The sequence below is a fragment of the Corythoichthys intestinalis genome, chromosome 9 (genome assembly GCF_030265065.1).
Source record: "Corythoichthys intestinalis isolate RoL2023-P3 chromosome 9, ASM3026506v1, whole genome shotgun sequence".
In the NCBI taxonomy this organism is placed as follows: Eukaryota; Metazoa; Chordata; class Actinopteri; order Syngnathiformes; family Syngnathidae; genus Corythoichthys; species Corythoichthys intestinalis.
The window spans coordinates 11160902-11185210 of NC_080403.1; the positions used below are offsets into that span (position 1 = coordinate 11160902).

General features: G+C 40.1%; 1 protein-coding gene across 3 annotated transcripts in view; it reads left to right on the plus strand.

Annotated features, from left to right (window-relative positions):
- The first annotated feature begins 415 nt into the window (after positions 1-415).
- The window catches only part of LOC130921647 (rootletin-like), an 84339-nt gene continuing 60445 nt past the window's right edge, over positions 416-24309 (plus strand). For 2 of the 3 annotated variants that reach the window (XM_057845775.1, XM_057845777.1), the window contains exons 1-21: positions 6341-6593; positions 6816-6942; positions 7027-7172; positions 8922-9113; positions 9190-9273; positions 10225-10316; positions 10399-10564; positions 10638-10744; positions 11659-11886; positions 11985-12075; positions 14925-15011; positions 15091-15297; positions 15643-15842; positions 17312-17494; positions 17821-17965; positions 18043-18189; positions 22031-22261; positions 22329-22522; positions 22602-22729; positions 22812-22981; positions 23064-23243. In XM_057845775.1, coding sequence (XP_057701758.1) covers positions 6525-6593; positions 6816-6942; positions 7027-7172; positions 8922-9113; positions 9190-9273; positions 10225-10316; positions 10399-10564; positions 10638-10744; positions 11659-11886; positions 11985-12075; positions 14925-15011; positions 15091-15297; positions 15643-15842; positions 17312-17494; positions 17821-17965; positions 18043-18189; positions 22031-22261; positions 22329-22522; positions 22602-22729; positions 22812-22981; positions 23064-23243 — 3174 coding nt within the window. In that variant the 5' untranslated portion in view covers positions 6341-6524. Of the gene's footprint in view, positions 570-6340; positions 6594-6815; positions 6943-7026; positions 7173-8921; positions 9114-9189; positions 9274-10224; positions 10317-10398; positions 10565-10637; positions 10745-11658; positions 11887-11984; positions 12076-14924; positions 15012-15090; positions 15298-15642; positions 15843-17311; positions 17495-17820; positions 17966-18042; positions 18190-22030; positions 22262-22328; positions 22523-22601; positions 22730-22811; positions 22982-23063; positions 23244-24309 lie in introns of those variants that run through there. The other variant, XM_057845778.1, reaches the window with a different exon arrangement.

A 24309-nucleotide genomic window follows, 5' to 3' on the forward strand; every position in this document is an offset into this window, starting at 1 on the left:
TAGTGTTTGTTAATATTTTATTAATTTATAATTGTATTTATAATTATAAAGAATAAAAATAAAATAATTATTAATAATTTAAAAACAATACTAATAAAATAATAGATATTTTTTAAAATACTCACTTGGACTATAAAGGGTTAAAGGTCTTGGGGAAAAAACTTGTTTTTAAATTTTCCTTTAACAATCTTGTTAATTAAGGTCTTAAGTGTCAATTTGGAATCGCTGTCCATTATCGTGACCACTGTCTCTGAAACTCTGAAAGGGTTAAAGCACGATAGCCAATGCATCGTAAATGAGCATCTTTTAGCCAGATTGTTAGTGCGATGCTGTTGCTTTGCGGTCTTTCTATCCAACAGGCTTGCGAATGCCTCATGACTCCTCCATGCGCGTGTTTTGTGTGGAAGTCCCTCCCCGGAAAAAGAAGCGTGGGGGTGATTTCGGAAGCAGACAACAGTTAGCGAGCGCCTGTAATACATTTTGAACGCGGATGTTACTTTCGCGGACTGGATGTTTGGGGTCCACTTCCAAGGAGCTAGGAAGGACAACGTTTGAAGTCACTCAAGAAGGTGAGAAATGGTGATGTCTGCAGCTTGCACATGCGCATTATCGAGCTTGAATCGAGCGCGCTTCCACGCTGCTTTTGTTAGCTGTCACTCTCATCTCAATCTTACATTGCTAACATTCATGGAGAAAAAGTTCAAGGGAAGTTGGGTCTGTGCTTTGCGTTTTAATAATTCAACAAGCTATCACTGCACATTTTTAAACATCGTTGACGCGATGTGCTCATTGTGGATGTTAACGATGGATGAAGTTCAATTCGGTTTTGTTCCCGTTTGTGCCATGTCCCCTACTATTACTGGAAGTGCACGTCCTTAATATATTGTAGCCTACTGAGGAACAAGAACAATAACCTGAATTGCAAATGTGTTTAAGATGTTCATCAAGATGTTCCAGTACAGTAACATCATCAAAGTACAGGCCAAAAGTTTGGACACACATCATTCAATGCAACCCCATTGATGAAGCAAAGAATTCCACTACAATTAACCCTGAAAAGGCATACATGTGAAGTCAAAAACCATTTTAGGTGACTCCCTCTTGAAGCTCATCAAGAGAATGGCAAGAGTGTGCAAAAAATGTGGAATCTGGGCAAAGGTGGCTACTTTAAAGATACTAGAACAGACATGTCCAAAGTCTGGCCCGGGGGCCAAATGCGGCTCGTAGTCAAATTTCATCCGGTCCCCAGCCTCTGTCCTAAAATCAATAACGTCTGGCCCGCACACAGACTTAATAAGTTGGTCAGCAGTACTGCTACCAGCATATGAAGTAGCTTACACACTAAATGCTACTCATCATTTACCCACTAAAAGGCAGCAGCACTCTAAGCAACATTACCCCATGTGACCCTTTACTCCCAATTTTCTAAAATGACAACAATCAACAACAACAACAAAAAAGAAAGTTGACTGTGATGGCCGACTATTTCTTCACTAAAATACGCAACAACTGTGTCCGCCTCATTTGTAAAGAGACAGTCACTGTTTTTAAAGAGTTCAATGTGAGGCGATATTACCAAACAAGACACACTGACATGTACGACAAGATTACAGGGAAGATACGTTGTGAGAAATTGAAGCAACTTGAAGCTATTTTATTTCACAGTAGTATATCGCAAGAGCCCGAGAGTCAAAAGAGAACGCCACAAAGGCTAGTTGTGAGATTGTTGAAATTATTAATTAAATAATTACAAAAAGTGATAAAGCAAATGTTACGCACAGAATGGCTTGCTAAAATTTGCTTAAATATACTGTTGTTAGGGCTGTCAAACAATTAAAATTCTTAACTGAGTTAATCACAGCTTAAAAATTAATCGTAATTAATCGCAATTCAAACCATCTATAAAATATGCCATATTTTTCTGTAAATTATTGTTGGAATGGAAAGATAAGACACAAGACGGATATATACATTCAACATACTGTACATAAGTACTGTATTTGTTAATTATAACAATAAATCAACAAGATGGCATTAACATTATTAACATTCTGTTAAAGTGATACGTGGATAGAAAGAATTGTAGTTCTTAAAAGATAAATGTTAGTACAAGTCATAGAAATTTTATATTAACACCCCTCTTAATGTTTTCGTTTTAATAAAGTTTGTAAAATTTTCAATCAAAAAATAAACTGGTAGCTCGCTATTGTTGATGTCAATAATAATTATGGTGCTGAAGCCTGAAAGTGCTGAAACCCATAAAATGAGTCGCACCCAAGCGCCAGCAGAGGGCGGAAAAACACCAAAAAACACAACTAACAAGTGAAAATGACACTTTGCTGTCATTTTAATCTGTTTGAGCGGGGCATGTGTGTTAAATGAGTCAAATATTTTTTAACGTAATTAATTTTAAAAAATTAATTAACGCCCGTGAACGTGATGATTTTGACAGCCCTAATTGTTCTACGTAAAAAAAGTCAGCCAAGGTCGGCCCCCCAAATTTTTACGACACCAAATCTGGGCCCCCTTTGCAAAAAGTTTGGACACCCCTGTACTAGAATATTATACAGTATATACTTTCTTTGCCAGTATGCTAATACATTGAGAAAAATAGCCCGCCCTCACTTCGGTCATGGTGACATAAACTAACTTGGATCTTGTATCACGACTCCTTTATTCGTCATTAATAAATTTTGGCATTATTACATTGAACACATCTTGCATGAAAATTAAAAATAAGATATACCTTCTGCAGAGGACTCATCGCTTGCCACTTAAACAAATCAATCTACCAGGGCCGGTTGGTTCCCATGGCATTAGAAGAGCCTGGTGGTCCAAATGGAAACAAGAATTGCATTTGGTTTTAAGATTATTTTTACCAATTTTGAGGCCATTTGCTTACTACTCGCTTTAAAGATAAAAATTTGTTCTTCCTCTGGCCAAGATGCACCCTCCCAGCAAGTTGACGACTGAGTGATTAATAATATCTGAATAAAGTAGGACAGAGAGATAGGTTCATGTTATTTATAGTATCTTTATAAAATTATGTATAATTAATATTCAGTCATTCATTCATCTTCCATTCCGCTTTTCCTGATGAGGGTCACGGTGGTGCTGGAGCCTATCCCTGCTGACAATGTGCATCAGTAACCAAAATATTTGAAACAATTCTCAGGATGATGTTGCCTTGTAGTCTATTATCACTGCAATCACAATAATAAATGTACAGTATTGTATCATATGCCCTCTGTTAGTCCAAAAACAAAACTGAACATTTTTACCTTGTCTAAATTTTAATATCATTTCAGTCAATCAATAAATAGATTCATTCAAATTCAAAGTTAATTCTTCAAAGTTAACAGTTTATGATTGCTCCAAAATTTCTTGTAATTGAGACAAATTAGCTTTGCACTCCGCACGATATCCCACAACGTCGTTTTCTGGAACCTTCGTTAGGTTCTCTTCAAGTTTGATGTGTGATGTGCCAGCAGTCAAGGGTGTAGGTTTGCATAGGGACGGTATGGACATAGCACTACCAACTTTTCAGGATACTAAAATTGTCCCCACCAACTTTTAAACAACCTTATTTGGATATAATAATGAGTCCAGTTGTAAAGGTAATTTTGTCTTCCCAAATGCTGCAAGGATAGAACTGATTATTATTATTATTGACCATTATAAAGTGAATTATTTTCATTATGTTAAGACTGAATGTGCTGGTCCATTTTTCCCCCTCAAATACACGTTTGATTGGCTGCTGACTTGCATTTATTTAAAATGTATTTTCTACATTATTTAAAATGTTTTTATTTGCAGCCTATGCAGACATTTTATCAGATAATCATACATTAATCATAGTCGAGGTAAAAGTATGTACGTGCCGTAATTTCGCACGATAAGGCGCATCTGATTATAAGCCGCCACTCACAAAATGTGACACAAAAACTGCATCTGTTCACAGTATAAGCCTCACCGGACTATAAGCCGCCGCACTGTATTATGTGATGTTTACACCAAAAGATATTAACCGGGAACACTATTTGACAGCGGAAACACTGTGAACAACCATGAAGCTTTGAACCAATTGGCTTTAAAGTTTCATTGCTTCAAGAAGCTTCATTTGTCCATCACTGCTCCCTAGGGGGAAAAAGTCAACACTGCTGTCAACACTGTTGTTGTCCAACATGCCTCCTAGCATGCTTTGCAGCGCTACAGATGTAAATAACAATCAAAATTCATGTTCTGTGCTAATTATTTCTTACTGTTCCAGTTGTTTCATTGCTTGTTACTGTATATTTGGTAACACTTTATTTGACATTGGCGTCATAAGACTGTCATAATTATGACATGACACTATCATGGGCATTACTGAATGCTTAACCAGTTGATGAATAAATAATGAGCACAGAACATGAATTTTGACTGTTATTTACATCTGTAGCGCTGCAATGCAAGCTAGGAGGGCTGTGTTGCCTATTAACCCAAATAAATCAACAAATAAGCTGCAATGGACTATAAGCCGCAGGATTTAAAATGAAGGAAAAAAGTAGCGGCTTATTGTCCGAAAATTACGGTAAGTATGTTAATAGAATTTATAATCAAATATTGCAATTTAAATGTGCTAATAAAATCCAGACATTTATTATTGAAGTTTACAAAATGATTCTTCGTAGTTTTTGAAAACAAAGGTTTGAATCACACGGTGTATCACCTGACCAATAGACATGAAAGTTAGTATTAAGTCAATACAGATTTATTTTGCATTGATCATTTAGCCTATGAATTAATTAGGTTCATATTCGTGAAAATTGTAGCCCTGATCGCCGTTCACCCAATCTGTTTGGTCTTATTAATGTCCTGTCCGCAGTAAAACTTGTAAATGCAGGTTATGCTGTTTTATTGTCCCTACCAATGTTGAGACCAAACCTACGCCCTTGGCTGCAGTATAACACTCATTTCCACAAACACTTTCTTTTTCATCCCTGTGGATAAGGACAATAGACCGTTCTTAGTTTGTGACCCTTGCATTGTTGGATCAAAATAAGGGTGGTCTCTTTTAATTTAAAATTGACATCATGGAGCATGTAGTTGTGATTATCCTCACCAGCAGGGAAAGTCAAATGCAAGTGTTAAGACTAGACAGGGCCTGGTGTGGTGGGGTGTGTGGTATTGACACAATCTCCTTTGTTGGTTACTATGACAATCCTAAAGTAGTAAATCTTTCACGCATAATGCTTCACTCAAGCTTTTTGACAGAATTTTTTTGGAAACTTGTTGTCCCAAGTTTTATTTATGATTAGTCAGGAATGTCAAACTCATTTTCGGCACAATTCATATTGTAGTAACTAGATATGGTTTCCCTCAGAGGCCATTATGACTGTCATGCCATAAAGCAGGGCTCCCCAAACTTTTTCCTGTGAGGGCCACATAACTTTTCCATTCTCTGATGAGGAGCTGGGGTCAGTTTGTAACAGAAAAGGTGTGATATTTGCAGGAGTGCCTAAATGTAAAAATTTATTGTTTTTCAGAAAGCCACAATCAAATAACCCTTTATGGATTCTTCACCGAACAAAAGTAAATAAAATAAATTAAAAAAAAATATATATATATAATATAATATAATAATAATAATAACACTATTAATTAAATAGATAATAACCAAACAACCCTCTCTGGGTTCTTTACAGAAAAGAGCCAGGAAATAAATGACACTATTGAGAAAAAAAAGAAGGAAAAAAAAAGAAATTGTTTCGGAGGGCCGGACCAAATGTGGAGGCGGGCCATAGTTTGGGGACCCCTGCCATAAAGTATTGTGTATTGATTTTGTAATGGGTATCAGTAACAAAGATGGCTTCAAAATCCCAACGCTTCTAAATGTGAAAATGATCTGCAATTTTTGTATTTTAGCAAAAAAAAAAAAAAAAAGTTGTTGCATGTGTTTTGTTTTTGCAGGCTTCATAAAACCGGATAGATCTGTAAAATGATTGACTAACAGCAGCATTTTTTACAATAATACACTAATAGAAATATAAGCATTTGATTGGAATTAAAGGAAATTTCAAAATCACACAATAAAACTAAATAAAACTATACTATAAACTATTAAAAAAAAAAAAAAAGATACGTTAAGAAAATAGAACACAAAATGATTTTCACTAAAACTCCCTAATTCAGAACAGTTAAATATTTGCTTAAATAAATAGCTTACTTCCCTTTACCCATAGTTACTATATCATATTTTAAGCTGGAACCTTTGTATTGTGGGTCTGTGGGTTTGTCTGCGCGTCGGAGTGGAGGGGAAGTGGGAGGGTGGAAGTAGAGGGCTGTGTGTCTTTAAACCTGCTAATCCTGCTGCCCTCAATCTGTGTGGAAGAGGCAAGGAGGACGCACACTCCGTGCCTGCCTCCGACACTATTACAACTACTATTGGCTCAGCTTTGACACTGCCTTCAAATAAAAAAAAAAAATTTTTTTAATTTTATTTTCTTAAATTCTTTGGAGTTCATTCTTTTTCGGGCTTTAACATGTCCGTTGCAACAAGTGTTGCAGAAAACAAGACCAGTGATACTAACAAACTGGAGTCAGTGATACAGGTGAGTACCACTTGAACCTCTCATATATACCTGCGAACATGGCTTCAGGCATGTATCCCACTGCATATTTGCCGTTTCATTGCAGCTCAATGACAAATTCCACTGCCATCGTCACTTTTCTGTTGTCTTTGCGTTGCCCTGAGCTACATTGCACAATGTTTATCTGATGGTTGGCCGTACAGCTCACAGTTTTATATCTGAAATGTCCACCTTGCTCACCAGAGGTTGGAGGAGAGTGTTTTATCTGATGAGAAGAGACTGACCGTTCGAGGCCCCTCGCCGGATTCTCCCCCTACATGTCTACCAGCAAGAGTTCGTGAGATTGTCACACAAAACCTCAACGAAAACTGTAAGTATTCTCAGGCAAAATTATATATACGCTATCTCTATAGCCATTTCTTCGCCTTTAATGTGCTTGTTCTGGCTGTCTCAGCCACGGAGGCCATGTCCTCTGTCATGTCCCTCCAGGAGGAGAACAGAGTCCTTCAGGGAGAGCTGGCCAAACTAGAGGATCTTTTGGCCCACAGCAGAGCAGACCGCGATGAACTGGCAATCAAGTACGGCGCTATCAGTGAGAGGGTAAGGACCTCCAAGATTGTCTCTGCGTGACTCATAAAGTGCCATATGTGAGAATAATATTCTCCTAGGGATCATTGTTCGCTATTTTTTGCTCATTCTTTGTCTGAGATTTACTCGTCTCCCAGGTGATGGGTCCTGGAATGAACTGAAGTGCACTGTTGCTATGGTATCTGTTGCCAGGGGTGACTGTAAACAGGGGCTTTGGGTCATTTCGATGAGGGTCTCAGTGGGAAGGGCACACCACCTAGTTTTGAGCTAAACATTACAAAAGGACACATTCCAACAAACACTCTTAAAAATGCATGCACATGCATAGGCTATAATATTAGATACACTTCTAATAAAAAATTTATCTCAGTGATAAAAAGCTGAAGTATCAATTTAACAATGTCATTTTTTAGTTGGGTGTTGCTAACAATTATTTAGGGCAGGGGTGCCTAAGTCCGGTCCTCGAGAGCCCCTACCCAGCTTGTTTTCCATGTCTCCCTCCTTTAACACACCTGAATCAAAAGATCAGCTCATCAGCAAGCTTTGCAGGAGCCTGACAACGATCCTCATTATTTGATTCAGGTGTGTTGGAGGAGGGAGACAGGGTAAACAAGCTGGATAGGGGCTCTCGAGGACCGGACTTGGGTACCCCTGATTTAGGGACTATACTGCATTAGATTTAGGGCACAAATTACACAAATGACCTGTCTGCATCATCACATTCCTCAAATGTTGTAATGCCTCAGATCTTCGTGAATGAATATGATACCAAATGTTTCTTTTAGTTAATCGTTCAAAAATAGCTTTGGGGAAAAAAAATTAAATCTAAGAAATGACCCACAAAAATTGAGTGTGCATCCAGAAAGCTCTTGTCCTAGTCTTGTGGATCATACAGTACATGAAACCTAATTATAAAAGCAATTCAATTTACAATTGTTTAGTTCTAGTGGAGTTCTGGGAAATCAAGTGTCTAGGTAATATACAGTAACTTGTGTATTCGACGTCCAGGTGTATCTAATACTGTATCTATCAAATGAGTGTAGGCATGTGCCGGTATGATTTTCTGACGGTATGAAAACCTTAAGCCAAAATATCACGGTATCACGATATTGCAATTACAGCTCGAAAGTGTTTTGCTTTGAGGTATCTGATATTTGAGATATATACACACACTCTATCTCAACACAGACAGTTGCCAGAGAGAAAAAACACCACGTTTTACCACCGCTAGGCACACTAAACACGCTGGAGTTAACTCTCATAGCTGGTGGGAAACAGTGTTTACTAACCTTTAATTTTGTATAAATGCAAAATCATGTTGGAGGTATTGCCTCCTCGGCAGCCACCCTCCACAAACATGTTTTACATGTCGGTTGGCCCTCCTCCTCTAAGCTGCGGTGGTCTATAACTTTTCTGTAGGCGAAGTATTCCCATACCAGCGATTTCGTTTTCTTCGATGGGGGAAAAAAATTCAGGAGTTTCACCTCCTCCAGCCATCGTGTAGCACAGCTGACTCACTGACACTGGGGAACAACCGGTGGGGGGGGGGGGGTTGAGCCTTACAGCTGCAAGCAAGGGATCTCACCCTGCATTTTTGGGACATAAGAAATAGCTAATACCTTAGGGACGGTTTGACTGATTTTTTTTTTTTTTTTTTCAGTTTTGAAACCTTGACGTTGTAATACCACGGTACACCTTGAAACCTGTAATTGGCACATGTCTAAATGAGTGTATTTCTTATTTCTTCCTCACTACATGCAGCTGGAGCAGACATTACGTTTCGATTCAGGGGACGGCGACCGTGACTCCCCAGAGTCTCGCAGTCTGGCTCAGCAGAATGTGGATCTGCGTAGGCGACTAGATGAGGAACAGGCATCCTACAAGAGAAAGCTCACTGCGTATCAGGAGGGACAGCAAAGGCAGGCACAGCTCGTGCAGAAGTTGCAGGCAAAGGTATGTTGTATTTATCTTCACCTTCTTCTCTGACGTAGTTGTAAAGGTGTTGCTGATTAATGAGCTGTGATTTTAGGTTCTTCAGTACAAAAAGAGGTGTGGCGATCTGGAACAGATGCTGCAGCAGAAGTCGTCAGACTTTGAGAAACCTAGGCTGAGTGTATGTAGCTATTCCTTTTTACTCACATGGCAGACAAACAAAGTCCTCAATTCATTGCAGAAATGTAGAACTTAGATACATCTTTATCAGACTGGTCAAGTTACAATTTTGTTGACTTTGCATGCTGCGGCCTGTAGGAGCTACACACCAGAAGACTGATTTGTGTTGTCATTCTGAAACAAACAAACAAAAAATACTTAACTTAAAAAAACAAGTCACAACAAATAAGAAAAAAAAATCCATTTAACCTTGACTTTAATGCTTGGACCAGATGAAGTCCTCTTAAAAATCCCCATAGTAGGCCTATAACCGTAACCCTTCATAAACTCAGTGCTAACGACTATTAGCACTAGCATAGCAGTAGCGCACTGTAGCTACCTGTCCTTCTTATTCTGCCACTCAAAACACCCACGTCTAACCTTTAACTTCTTTTGTAATGACATCAAGCATCTGACGGGTCCTTCGTCGGCAATAAAGTTCTCTAGTGCTGGTTTGAAACTGCTAATCGGAGCTAGCAAAGAATAATCTTGTCGGAGCAAAATGTGGCTATCCATCCTTTTAAAATCTTTCTTTTGCATTGGTATATATCATCGGATAGAGCCCTATTCTATAAAACCCCCAGAGTTTTTAACACCAAAGGTCTCTTGACAAGAACTTTGTGTTTACCTGGAAAAATCTCACCTTCTCACAAACAGAGCTAAATATTTATATAAATAAATAAAATGCTTTTTTTGTAATTCTAATGAAAGAAGATGCTAGTCTGTCACAAAAAAAATCCATAACAATGGTGGAGGAAGAACCCTTATGAGACACTAGTACTTACTGAGTTGCTAAATTGTATTGCATATAAAGATACTGTACATAGCGGTCTTTAAAATGGATCTTGTGGATATTATACAGAAATTAGCACTTTGGATGATAGTACAAGTAAAACCACGTTTTTTCAAATAGGATTCCAGTGAAACTTCAAATGGTCGTTGTGCAGACGAACCAGGCAGCAACCTGGAGGATGCTTTAATCCGTCTGGAGGAAGAACAACAGAGGTCTGTGTTCATTAGAAATTCACCATCAGTATTCGCTTCTTTGCATCCTCCCAAAATGTATCGCTGTTTGTTCTATTTTCAGGAGCAGCAGTCTTTCTGCGGTGAACGCCATGCTGAGAGAGCAGCTAGAACAAGCCAGTTTGGCCAACGAGGCTCTCAGCCAGGACATCCGCAGACTCACCGCTGACTGGACGAAAGCCCGGGAAGAACTGGATCAAAAGGAGTCTGACTGGAGGAGAGAGGAAGAGGTGCTTTCAGGATGCTCACCAAGTTGAGTTTATTTTGCAGAGACATTTTCTACATTTGTGATTCTTTTCTCAGTCTTTTCATAGTTACTTCAGCAGTGAGCACAGCCGTCTGCTTGGTCTGTGGCGCCAAGTCGTTGGCTTTCGTAGGCACATCTGTGATCTGAAGAGTGCCACTGAAAGGTAGGTAGATGGGGATGGATTAGGGCAAGGCGATAAGACGATATAAAGGGCCAAAATGATAGTGAATTATGTATTGCAATCAATTCATTCTTTCGTCACTATCGTCAATTTTAATAATATAAATATTAGGGATGTCCCGATCCGATTACGTGATCGGAAATCGGACCGATCACGCCATTTTTCAGAGAATTGGAATCGGGTGAAAAGGATCGGGTTTTTAATTTAAAAATATATATTTACAGTGAGGAGCAGAAGTATTTGCACTTCAGTACAATTCAGCCTTGTCCTAAACAGAGCTATTCAAGTTATCTGGTGAAAATTCTTTTAGTTTTATCGCAATGTAATATTTCAGTATATCGCAAACCCCCCCCCCAAAATCGCAATGATAATTTTTTCTGATATCGTTCAGGCCTAATTTATTATTTTTTTGTACTTCTTGAGGTTTAAAAAGTAACAGAATAATCCAGAAATAAGATGGCATTTCCAAAAGATTCAAAAATATTTACGTTTTATACTCTGCAACACTCCTGGAAAAGCGGAAGAGGAAGTACTGTAAAAAGTACGGTACTGTAGCATGTTTGTAACCTTTTTTAAGTAAAAAAAAAACAACAAAAAATACATTTTTTTCCCGTATCGGATCAGGACTGTTTCGGCAGATTCTCAAAATCAGGTGACTCAGACTCTGGTGCAAAAAATATGCTATCACGGCATCCCGAATAAATATACGTAGGACTTAACTTTACAGTACTGATACCTCCAATTTAATGATCACTGACTGCTTGCTTGATGGATGGATAGGTAAATGGATAGATTTATTGATGGATGCCTGGGTAGAGGGATTCACATATTAATTAATGATTTACTGAGGTAAATAAGACTTTCCCACATTCTGTCCTTCCTTCTCCCCCTTACAGAGACTTGTCAGACATGCGTAACGAGCTGGCTCAGGCATCACATTCTGCTCAGGTGTCCTGCACGAGTCTGTCTGCCACGCTGCACACCAGAGAGGGTGGAGCAGCGCTGGCTCTGGACCGCGAGAAGGCTGTCAGAGTCCAAATGGAGCAGCAATTGAGGGAACGCGTGACGGAAATGATGAACCTTCAGGCCAGGACAGATGCAGAGAGGAGTGAGCTGAACCTTAGGTCAGAAGTTGCTCTCTTGGGCCACTAATAGTGAAGTAGCTATCAGTAGTTTAGATGGTTAAATGACCCATTATATTCTTTTGTGTCCCTAACAAAAGATTGTCGGACGCGGTGCGTGAGGGGGAAAGACTGAAGGGCAAAGTTGAGGAGAAGGAGAGAGAACTTGTACTTCTGTCAAGGAGACTTGAGGTGAGGAGGCAATGACTACAATACTGGTATTGCTTCTTATATACAATCCTGCTCACCAATATTGGCACACCATCATTTTTTGCATAATCACTACTAGATTTTGAGAAATAAAAAAAAAATACAACTGTAATATAAATAATATAGATCTATATAAATTGGAGGTTCAAAGCGTTTTCACAAAGGAAATATTTTTTTCCATTTTATTCACAAGATATTCCAAATGATGTACCTGAATTTCATGGGTGCCAAGACTGTACTTGATTAAAAACAATTATACCAATTTCAAGCCTCGATTAGATTATATTTGTTTAAATAAAGATTCTAAAATAATTATTGATTCAAAATACTATTTTATTAGTTGAACCACTTTTTGCTCTCGAATCGCCACCAATGTATGTGTATTGTATATATGTGTGTCCATCATTATCCATTTCATAAAGATTGTCATGTGGTGGGGCAGATACCACTTCCGTATATCAGGCTGGACAAATCTTTACAACCACAACTCATAATTCACAAACTGTTAATGAGTACGCAGGTGTGAAAGTGGCTAGAATTTGTTGCCAGAACTTGTCACAAGGCATTCACGAGACTGATCTTCATTCAAAGCTATACTCCATTGTATACGCCAATGTGAAAAAATAAAACTGTTCAGATCAACCAGACACTCAGACTTCCAATCTCCGTGTCAATCAGCTGAACAGGACAGGTTTAAAAAAAAATATATATATATATATATTTTTTATATATATATTTTTTTTCCCCCCCAATGATTTGCAAAATAAATAAGTTATCAAAAACACCAGTTACTCCTCCATCTCCTGAATTTTATTTTCCCTCATTTCCTCACATCTAAATGCAAAACCTCAATTTTATCTACTTAAGTACATAGGATGTACATTACAATTGAAGATAATGAGAACGTTTTTTTTTTTTTTTTTTTTTTTTTTAAATAATGAAGCTATAAGTGACAAGGACGCACCAAGGACCCAAATGCTCAACAGTTCAGTTCAAACAAAAGTGTTTATTTTCCAGTCCTTAAGGTTAAAAAAGAAGATAACGAAAAATCACAGCAACAGCTGGACACCCAACAACTGTGTAAACTCCACAAAGTAATGAAAAGGCATTGGTTCAAGAGATATATCGCAGTCTAAAGGCTTACACAAGGAGGTGGCATAGGACATGGCAGGATACCAGACGAACCGACAAAGGCCAAGGTTAGACGCAGACTATTTATACACGGGGTCACAGGTGGATATGATCAGCCTGATTGGGAAGATCAGGAAGTAAAGTTGAAACAATGAGGAACGCCACTACCAAAATAAAAGCAGAAAACCCACATGAAAAATTTTTTTTGGCAATAATTACGAGACATGACATTTTGAAGATCACGCAAACATTGACTCCTTTTAATTATAAGGAAAGCCTAATATAAATGAACAAAAAGTCCAAAGGGCACATTAACATGGAAGATATTCTGAACCTCCACATCAGATCAAATAAAATAAAATAAGCCTCTTTAACTCTTTCCTTTCTTTTAAAGATCAATTTTCTGTTGCATTGCCCTGTTTTATCGCGTTAATTCAACAAGTTTGTTCTTTTTTTTTCTTTTTTTGCTGTTCCAGAAAGCATTTGCATTTGAACCAGAGCTAACTATCCATGCTGACCACATGTCAGTCTGTCTGCCAACAGCTGAACAGACAAGTGAGTCCAGGGTGGTTTGCTGTGCATACGCGCACATCGACTTGACTCGTCACTGAGTCGCTGGACTCAGATAAACTGCTGCACCTTGGAGAGCTCCGTGGAATAAATAAATAATAAATATTGGCAGGAACGGATTACGCTACACAGGCATTTTATTATGCTTGTTGTTAACATTTGTTTATGTAAATCTGACGTTGATAGATTGTATTGTTCTTGGAGATGAGATACGTGTGTGGCATCCTGGCTTATTTAAAGAAAGAGTTTTGAAAGTTGCCGTCATATTTTCGGGATCAAAGCACCGTTCCGCCAAGAGGTGGGAATCTTGGGGCACCTAACAATTAAATTATTATTACGATTGAGAGGCTACAATTTGATTATAAATCGATTATTGATGCAACCCCCAGCCCCCACCCTCACCCTGCCCCGGTTGTGAATCAACCGTTAAAGTTGTTACAATTCCTCCTGTTATTCCATTATTTCCCTTCTGTCTACTTTTGACATGTGACAGTTTTAAAACGGTTTCATCATTTAAAGATAAGAGTTGAGTCAAGATTTTGTTTAAACAGCCTTCCAGAGAAGTCTAATGCTTTAAAATGGTGTCTGTTTAGCAACGCCGGTGAGTCTGTCATTTCGCATCTAGTTTTCTATACATGTGCTAATGCCACAGAGTCTGTTATTTCGCATCTAGTACTATATACATGTGATATCTACATGCATTATGTGGGTATAGTTTGTAGCGGCTGTCGACTGCAGTCAGGTATTATTGTTTTTTTTATCTAGCGGCATGAGTTGAGCATGATATTTACTCTCGGTCCGTTCCTCATTGCGTCTCGAATAATGCCTTATATTTTAGTTCTGCTTTACATGGCATATTTCAATAATCGGTATTTGGATGTCTGTGAATCGTTCACGAATCTTCCACGGCCGAATCGCGAATAGTGAAAGAATCGGAAATTTCGCACACCTCTCGTTCCGCCCTGTTCTGGCCCCGAATCTTTTACCGGAATGGCGTTCCGGCCAACGTTCACCCCTGTGAATACGTCTATGTCATTACAATCGTACCATTGTAGCATCAGAGTATTTATTGGATTACAGGGATCCATTTAAATTTTGATTGTTTTATCTACTGGTTATTTCGTCTATAGGAGCAGAGCAGTAATGACGGTAGTGACATGCAGCTGATGAGAGCTCACACTGAGACACTGCTGGACACGCTCCGGGACATTGCTCAGGTGAATCTGCTACACATATGACTATATTATTACACCACCAGGATGGAAGCTCATCATGCTAGTGAATTGTTTTCCATAGACTGTGTTGACAGATGCTGAGTCGTCTTCGGAGGCAGACCAGGACAACTCTGCCGCTCCTTTGCTGGCCTTTATCCATGGTTCCTCCCCTAGCGCTACTCCTCGCAGGTCATCCTCCCCTTCGAGGCTCACCTCGCTGTCTGCTACTACGGAGACAACCCTGTCGGCGCTACGCTCAGCAGTCACACATAAGACGCTCCAGCTGCAGGTGACACAGCAATATACCCGACTGGTCGCAACAAAAGAAACATTTGCATCATCCTCCGGGGCTCCACGAAAGTGGAAACTGTATTTACTGTACTTAAACATGGATAAATGATATTTTTCAGAGGTTCATTCAAAAAATAAGCAATCTTATTCTATCTACTGTAAAGGCGTTTTTTTTCTGCAGCTCATGTATCTCATTTGATTGGGTAGCATTACCCAATATTGAGGCTGAACATATCAATGAATTAAAATATCCCTATATAGCATATATCACCATATAGCTTCAATTGGTTAATTATTATTATAGATCTAAAATTTTAAACCTCTGGTTTGCATTATACGACAGGATGCTCGAGGACGTCTGCTGTCTGCCCAGTCCAGCATTCTTCAGTTACGAAAGCAGCTCGCAGAGGCCGAATCTGCTAGAAGAGAGGCAGATCAGCGACATCAAACGCTGCAACGAGAGCGCGACGCTGCACAGCGGGACAAGGAGACCATGCAGCGAGAGAAGGACCGCCTTCGACAGGAGAGAGACACTCTGGCCAGGTTCACACATTTGTAATCAACTTGCACCTTTTTTTCTTTGGTTCTGAATTTTCTTATGCATGGCTTATAATTAGTGCTGTCAAACGATTAAAAAATTTAATCTAGTTAATCATATGTCAACTGTGTGATTAATCATGATTAATCACATTTCCCTCGGGATGAATAAAGATGCTAGTCAGGAAAAAAAAATCTAGGAAAATACTATAATTGACTTAAAATTTGTTTTAAGATGAAATGTATGATGTGTGAATGAATTAATATTTAACCAAATAGAGTTTTAAAATTTTATTTAACAATTTGGATCGTATAAAAAGATTAAAGTGCCTCAGACTAACAATGTGGCTCAAGTACCGTAATGCAGCATTTGCAGTTTTACACTAAATGGCCTGAAAGCTGTGTGAGATATAAAAAAAAAAAAAAAAGGTCAATTTTCACACACTTAACTGAAAAACATTACACTAAACTGTGTGTAAAGGTATTTAGAAACACTGCTTGTTAGCCATACTTTTTTTTTTCAACCAACTCCTCAGGCAAACTAGCTTGTTGACATTTTCAGATAACAGAGCAGACCTTTTCTTTTGAACAGTGTGCCCTGTCAAAGAAAACAGTCTCTCAAAGAACGGTTGTGGCAGGTGTGACCAGATACCTTTTTTTGCTAGGTGGGCCAGCTTACTGTGCGCAGACCACCACTGTAGTGGACATGAGTCCATGCTGGCACTCCCTTGTACCTGTCCAGTGGTTTGTCATTGGATTTTCAAGGCCCTCGTCTTCGACTATGTTAATGGGTCTACACTCTAGTCTCTGGCAGTCTGTCTACCCATGTAGCGATAGCAGTAGTCAACCTTCTTGTTGTCCTTTTGTTGGCAAGTCCGAGTCCGCACTCTGCCAGTGTAGCTTGATGACTGCGGCTTGTTCCCACAGTGTTAGCGTCATTGCTAACACTAGCGAAGATATGCTATGCCCGAAGGAGGTACTTTAGGCTGGTTGAGCTTCGATCGAAGGACAGTTCATTACATCAGTATGTGCACACAACTTTGGTTTTATCCAGATTTCCATTAGGCAGCTTTTTAAAACGGAATTTGGTCATCATCCTCATTCATCCTCACTCATCGTGGCTGGCTGCATTGCATTGATGTAAACATCAGCGTGTGGGACTACGGGAGGCAGTTGTGGCCAAACTTAGTGTGAGCGGTAAATTGCGTTATTTTTTTTTATGCGTTAATATTTCCAGATTAATCATGGTCGTTAACGCGTTATTGTTGACAGGCCTACTTATAATATATGATCATCCAAACCTGGGAGGTGGAGGAGTAGATACAGTTTCTGTAAATTATTGTCTGAGAGGTTCAAAGCTTGTTTCTTTTTCTATAGGTTTCTCTTAATTTTTTATCATTTACTTAGCATTTACTGTATGGCAATAACTATTTTCTCCTTACATCTATCATTTCAATACATCATCACTGATGCAGTGAGAAAGTGAGTTTGGAGAAGAGCATGAAGGCGGCGCAGAGCACTAATCAGACTCTGCAGATGGACTGTGAGAAGATGCAGCTGGTTCTGACATCCACGCAGCGGGAGAAAGACCACCAGAGGGAGGAGAAAGAAGCTGCCTTTCAGGAGAGGGACCGGGCAAAGGCTGAGGTTCAAAGGATGTAAGTAGGCTAATTGAAAGTAAGTCAACGTTGCCTTTGTGCACACTAATCCACAAAGTCCCACCCAACGAGCACACACGTGCTCGCAGGAAGTCATTCAGGAGAATTTGATTTGATCCTCTTTGGCTTGCATGACAACGCTAGCCTACTCGGCTTATTGTAGTATAATATGGGTGCATATCTTTAATTGAATGATCAGTTTAGAAATACAAACTGCTCCCAGTAGTCTTAAATCATTCGCTGCCTTGGTTCTTGAAAGATCAGTCTAAATGCTGGCAGTTTATTAAAATGTCTGTTACATGACGTCTGTCTATGTGCGCTTTTAGTCAGAAGCAGTGGGACCAGAGCGAAAGCCGAGCATCTGCCCAACGTGGTGAGCTTTCTGCAGTGAAGGAAACTCACCAACAAGCTGAAGTAGAGAGGCAGTTGCTGGAGAAAGAGAGATCTCAACTCTCTGAAGCACTCACTCGGGTAAGGATTGTGTACATTAGATATTTAGTTGCAATTATCAACTGTAATTGTGAGATTTTTTTCTTTTGAACTTTTAGGCTGAGAGCAGCAATGCAGAACTGTCTTTACTGATTAATAAGCTCCAATCTGAGGATGCAGCACTCAGGGACTCTTTGGCCAAAATGGGCAGCATGAATGAGGCGCTGTCCCAAGATAAAATCGATCTCAACACCTACATCCTTCAGGTAGATCACTTATTTGTCTGGATTTTGCAGTATGGATTTTACAGTTGTGTCTCTTCAAGTCAGAAAATGCAGCTGGACAAAACCTGGTTTAAGAAAGCAGAGGGAAATGATGAACAGAGGGAATGGTGATACAAAAACATGTTAATAATATAGAGGGTATGCTACCTACGTGTAAGTAGCATTGTTAGATCATTGCAACTTCTTTAACCGCAAGGACACTATGTAAAGAGAGGGATACGCCTAACAACAATTAGGACAGGAAGAGGAAAGATAGGACCGATTTGGGTATGATAAGGAGTGGTGGATGTATTACTTTTTTTTTTTACTTAAGTAAAAGTACAGATACTGGTGCCAAAAAATACTTAAGTATAAGTATGAATATGTAAGAAAAAAAAATACTCAAGTAAAAGTACAAAAGTACTTTAAAATTTACAAGTAAAAAGTACAAATCTTTTCTCCTGATGCAAAAGTGTAATTTACAGTGATCCCTCATTTTTCGCGGTTAATGGGGACCAGAACCCGCCGCGATAAGTGAAAAAAAAAACGCGAAGTAGCCCCCCCCTCCCCATTCCCCCCATGTTTTCAATGTATTTATTCAATTGGAAAGATATACAAGACATGTTTTTTCCACTTTTTTTCCAAAGTATAATTTAAAAAAAAAAAAAACCAGTATATATACAGTACTGTGCAAAAGTTTTAGGCAGGTGTCCTGCCTAAAACTTTTGCACAGTACTGTATATATTTTTTTTAATTATTAAATTTATTAGGATCATGGAAGCTTCCACTTGGGGAAAATATATACATACAGTATATCCTGTATATACATAATATAATAAAAATATACAGTACTGTGCAAAAGTTTTAGGCAGGTGTCCTGCCTAAAACTTTTGCACAGTACTGTATATTTTAATAAACGGTAAGCACTTCATTTTTTTTTAATTAAATGCTTCATTGAGTGAGTCCACTCAAATCCAAAGCTGCTCACTTACACACAATGAGTTGCCACAGCAATTGTTTACCAGGTTAAACGATAATTGAAGCATGCAGCGCTTTGAAGCTTTGTTCTATGGCAACATCAAACATCAACGTCTGTCAATCATTGTTAACTTTAAAAAGTAACTCCAGTCACTGCCTGACTAGCAGAGAGCGAGGGAGGGGGGAATGAAATTGAAAAAAAAATCCACAAGGGACTGAGCGCGCAAATATTAGACATCAATTAATGATTCTAAGCAAAAAATGACAGACATTTCGAATAATAAATACGATTACTTACCTTCTTTTTATGGCTAGGTTGAAACAAAAGCGGTTGCGCGACGTCTGTAAACGGGGTTTCCAGGGTAAAACGGACAAATTAAAAATAGTTCGGGGGCTTAATGCACCATGAATCTGCTATGGCAGCATATAGACATATTGTTCTATCAAACACAACAGTTCTTTTGGCTTAAAATTCAGCAGTTTATTTTAAAGAGGAGTGCAAGAGCAGAAACTGCTTTTTCAGCCTTGTCTGTGTTTTCCGCCATATATATAAAAAATCGTTGTCTCGCCCACCCGGGCGGTATGGTCTCTCCTCTCAAGCTTGGGTCCTCTACTAGAGGCCTGGGAGCTTGAGGGTTCTGCGCGCGATCTTCGCGGTCCCTAAGATTGCACTCTTCTGAATGGAGATGTCGGTCGTTGTTCCTGGTATCTGTTGGAGCCATGCACCCAGCTTGGGGGTTACTGCCCCTAGTGTCCCGATCACTTCTGGCACCACTGTTGCCTTCACTCCCTACATTTTCTCCAGCTTTTCGTGTTTTTTTTTCCTGATGTTGCTATCGCTCGGGATTGCTACATCTATCACTGCTGCAGTCTTCTGATGTTTATCCACCACCACTATGTCAGGCTGGTTGGCCATCACCAGTTTGTCTGTCTGGATCTGGAAGTCCCACAGGATCTTGGCTCGGTTGTTCTCGACCACCTTTGGAGGTGTCGCCCACCTTGACTCCGGGGTCTCCAGTCCGTACTCGGCACAGATGTTCCTGTACACTATGCCTGCTACCTGGTTATGTCGTTCCGTGTATGCCTTGCCTGCCAGCATCTTACACCCTGCTGTGATGTGCTGGACTGTCTCAGGGGGCTCTTTGCATCTTTCCTGTCTGGTGTGATAGACTTCGGCCTCTATTGATCTTGTGTTTAGGGCCTGTTCTTGTGCTGCCATGATCAGTGCCTCCGTGCTGTTCTTCAGTCCGGCCTTTTCCAGCCACTGGTATGTTTTCTCCATGTCAGCTACCCCCTCAATTTGTCGGTGGTACACACCATGCAGGGGCTTGTCCTTCCATGAGATCTCCTCAGGGTCCTCCTCCTTACTGAGCTTCTGTTGCCTGAGGCATTCACCGAGCAGGTCATCACTAGGGGCTATTTTCATGATGTACTCTTGGAGGGATGTAGTTTCCTCCTGGATAGTGGCTCTGATGCTCACTAGTCCTCGGACTCCCTCTTTCCGCTTTGTGTAGAGCCTCAGAATGCTGGACTTGGGGTGAAACCCTTCTTGCATTTTAAGGAGCTTCCTTGTCTTGATGTCGGTCACCTGCATCTCTTCCAGCGGCCAGGATACGATGCCGGCAGGGTATCTGATTACTGGTAGGGCATAGCTGTTAATGGCCTGGATCTTATTCTTGCCATTCAGCTGACTCTTGAGGACCTGCCTCACCCTCTGTAAGTATTTGGTTGTGGCAGACCTCCTAGTTGCTTCCTCATGGTTCCCATTTGCCTGTGGGATCCCCAGGTATTTGTAGCTGTTCTGCACATCAGTTATCAGCCTTCAGGTAGTTCAGCCCCTTCAGTTGAGATCACCTTCCCTCTTCTGGATACCATTCGCCCACACTTATCTAGTCCGAATGACATCCCGATGTCATTGCTGTATATTCTCGTGAGGTGAATCAGGGAGTCGATGTCATGCTCGTTCTTGGCATACAGCTTGAATTCATCCATGTAGAGGAGGTGACTGATGGTTGTTCCACTTCGGAACCGGTACCCGAAACCACTCTTGGTGATGATCTGGCTGAGGGGGTTTGTGCCTATGCAGAACAGCAGGGGTGACAGAGCATCTCCTTGGTAGATACCGCATTTGATGCTCACATGTGCAACTGGCTTTGAGTCGGCTTCTAGTGTTGTCTTCCACAGCCCCATTGAGTTCTTGAGGAAGGTCCTTAGTGTCCTGTTGATGTTATACAGCTCCAAGCATTCCAGTATCCATGTGTGTGGCATTGAGTCATAGTCATATCCGCAATATATATATGTATATATATATATATATATATATATATATATATATATATATATATGTATGTATATATAAATACCAGAAAATTTGTTGCTCAGGTTAATTTAAAACTGTGCAGAATGGAAAAAAACAAGCAATAAAATTGACTGTAGACAGAAGCTTAACAAGCTCAAAAACTCCTTCACCTGTCTAATCTTGCTTGTACTCGTGTTGCTGCCTCTAGTGCCCAGTTGCACGTGGCTTATCGATTGCACTGGACAAATGAAAATGAAACTATCAATTCAGAATGAGAAAAAAAGAAAACAAACAAAAATAAAGTGACAATTTTGAAAAGTAGTGGAGTAAGGAGTACAGATACCTACTGTACAATGTTGTGAAGTAAAAGTAAAAAGTGCCACTTGATATTTGTACTCAAGTACAGATACACAAAAATGTACTTAAGTACAGTAACAAAGTACTTTTACTTCGTGACATTCCATCACTGATGATAGGGCAAGATGCGTGCACAAGCATTGCTAACGATGGGCAGTATTAGAACTCTTGTGTCCTCCACGGAGTGTTTACTCTAATCTCTTTGAATAGCTGGAGGAAGAAAAGGCTCTGCTGCTCACTCGGAAACGCGAGGCCGAGCAGGAGAAACTGACCATCAGAGATGAACTGGTCCGGTTGGAGCAGGACCGAATGGAGCTGGACTCCACCCGCATCACTCTGCGCCAGTCGCTACAGGACACTGAGCTAACCCGTGTGGGGATGGAGGCGGAGCTCCACACTCTCAGGGCTGAGAGACTTAAGCTGCAGGAGAAAGTCACGCAGGTACTGTGATGCTGATGAGATGGTTAATTTGAAAAGATGATGTCATTTGTTTTGTTGTCCATCTCAGCTCTGCGCTGAGGTAACCTCTCTGGGTTCTGAGCTAAGCCTTGCCAGAGGAGAGGGCCAGCGGAACGAAGCAGCCTTGGAGGAGGCGGGGCGCAGCCGGGCAGAACTAGCGAGAGACAAAGCAGCTCTTCTCGTCCAGCTGACGGCATCAGAGAGAGAAAACAGCGCACTTTCGGAAGAATTGTCTGCTTACAGGTGTGTTTTGACAGTTGGCGAATCATTTTCGCACTACCACATTGTTACCCTTGAAACCTGTGTGTTTTAACAATCGCAGGTCTGAGCGTGAGTCTTTGGATGCTACCCTGTTTGAGGTACAGCATCAGCTTGCTCAGGTGGAGTCTCACAAAGAGCAACTTTTAGCAGATAACCAAAACCTTCGAGTGCGCACGGACACAGCAACAGGTGAATAATGAAGTGGGAAATAATTGCTGTTTGGTGTCTATGTGTTTGAAATTACCATTTCTTCTTTTTGCATGATTTCCAGCTGAGCTACGGCGTGCTCGATCTGAGGCAGAGAGCGCGCTGGTCCAGGCTGAAAAGGAGAAACACACTTTCACTCAGACTCTGAATACAGCGCATCTGGAGGCCCAGCAAGCTTTACGTAAGGCTACCTGTGAACATAAGGATGAAGTTGAGAAGCTTGTCGCAGAAAAGGTGAGGCTATTAGCGACCTCGTTATGAATGGTGATGTAATAAATCAGTAATACTATAGTGTTTTTAATTGGTCCATCCACAGGAGTCCTTGAGGCAGAGCCTCACAGAAGCCCATGATGGCACTCTGAGGAAGCTGAGGCAGGAGTTGGAGGAAGAGATTCACAAAGTACAGAGAGAAAAGGATGAGCTACAGACTGATCTGAAGACTGTTCTGCACGATCGAGATCAGAGCCTGCTGCAGGCAGAAACAGAAAAACAACAGGTTAGGGTAACACTCTGGTACAAAACACAAGTAAAGTTACAATTCCACCAAATTTATCTCCATACACCACAAAGGTGTTTGACAGGTTTGAGGTCAAGGCTCTCATGTTGTTTAACTGCAAAAATGAACATACCAATGAGAGGTACATTTTGTGTTTTTGGATGAACTTCAGAGCTATTCCTAAAAAGTCTGCCTGATTAATGCTAACACGCTAAGCAAAACACAGCAAATGAGCAAACAAAGCTGGCAACGATGTTGCCATAGTGTTTGTTATGATTATTTGTAAACAAACAATACAGCAACAAGTGTAAACAGTTAATATAACAATGCAGGTACATGTCCTGTACCTTCTGTGAAAAACAAATAATTTTACTAAGCTAACTAAGCTTTATTGAGAGAGATTACATGCAAATTGACATATACAATTTTGTTGGTGTAATTTTTTTATGTTAATTGCCAAAATGAAACAACTTTTACTTGATATTCAATTTTTTTGGGGACACTCTATATGCTTTAATGTAATATATAATTGGTTATCAGTGATTTCATATTATTTAGGACATAAAATTACCCAAAAAATTAAAATGTAAAAATTCACCAAAATGGCTGTCTCCCAAAGCCCTTCCACAGTTTGAAAACAACCATAATGGGTCGCGCCAACAGCCAGATAGGTTCACGCTCGTCACGCTGCCTCAACGTGCCTCATTTCGGTCATGAAAACCCAAAATTAAGTTTTACCAGGATCAAGTCAACAGGATGATACTGTCTCCCAGAGCTGCCGGTATTGGGAGCGTGTCACGGTGTCTTGAATTCCAAACTATGGGATGCTAGAAGGGCCATAATTTATCGCGCAAAGCGGGGCTGCGTAAATGCCTTTATTAACGAGTTTAACTGACAGCTTCATTATGAATGTATATTACAATCGGCCCAAACGTCAGGCCGGCCCACCGCAAACTGTCCCGGTCCTCCCAATTAGCCACTCTGGGCCTGGATTATCAGAAGTCAGAGAAATTCTTAATTTGCACCCTTAAATACGTTGAGCAACCGTCTTTCACATAAAGGTAAT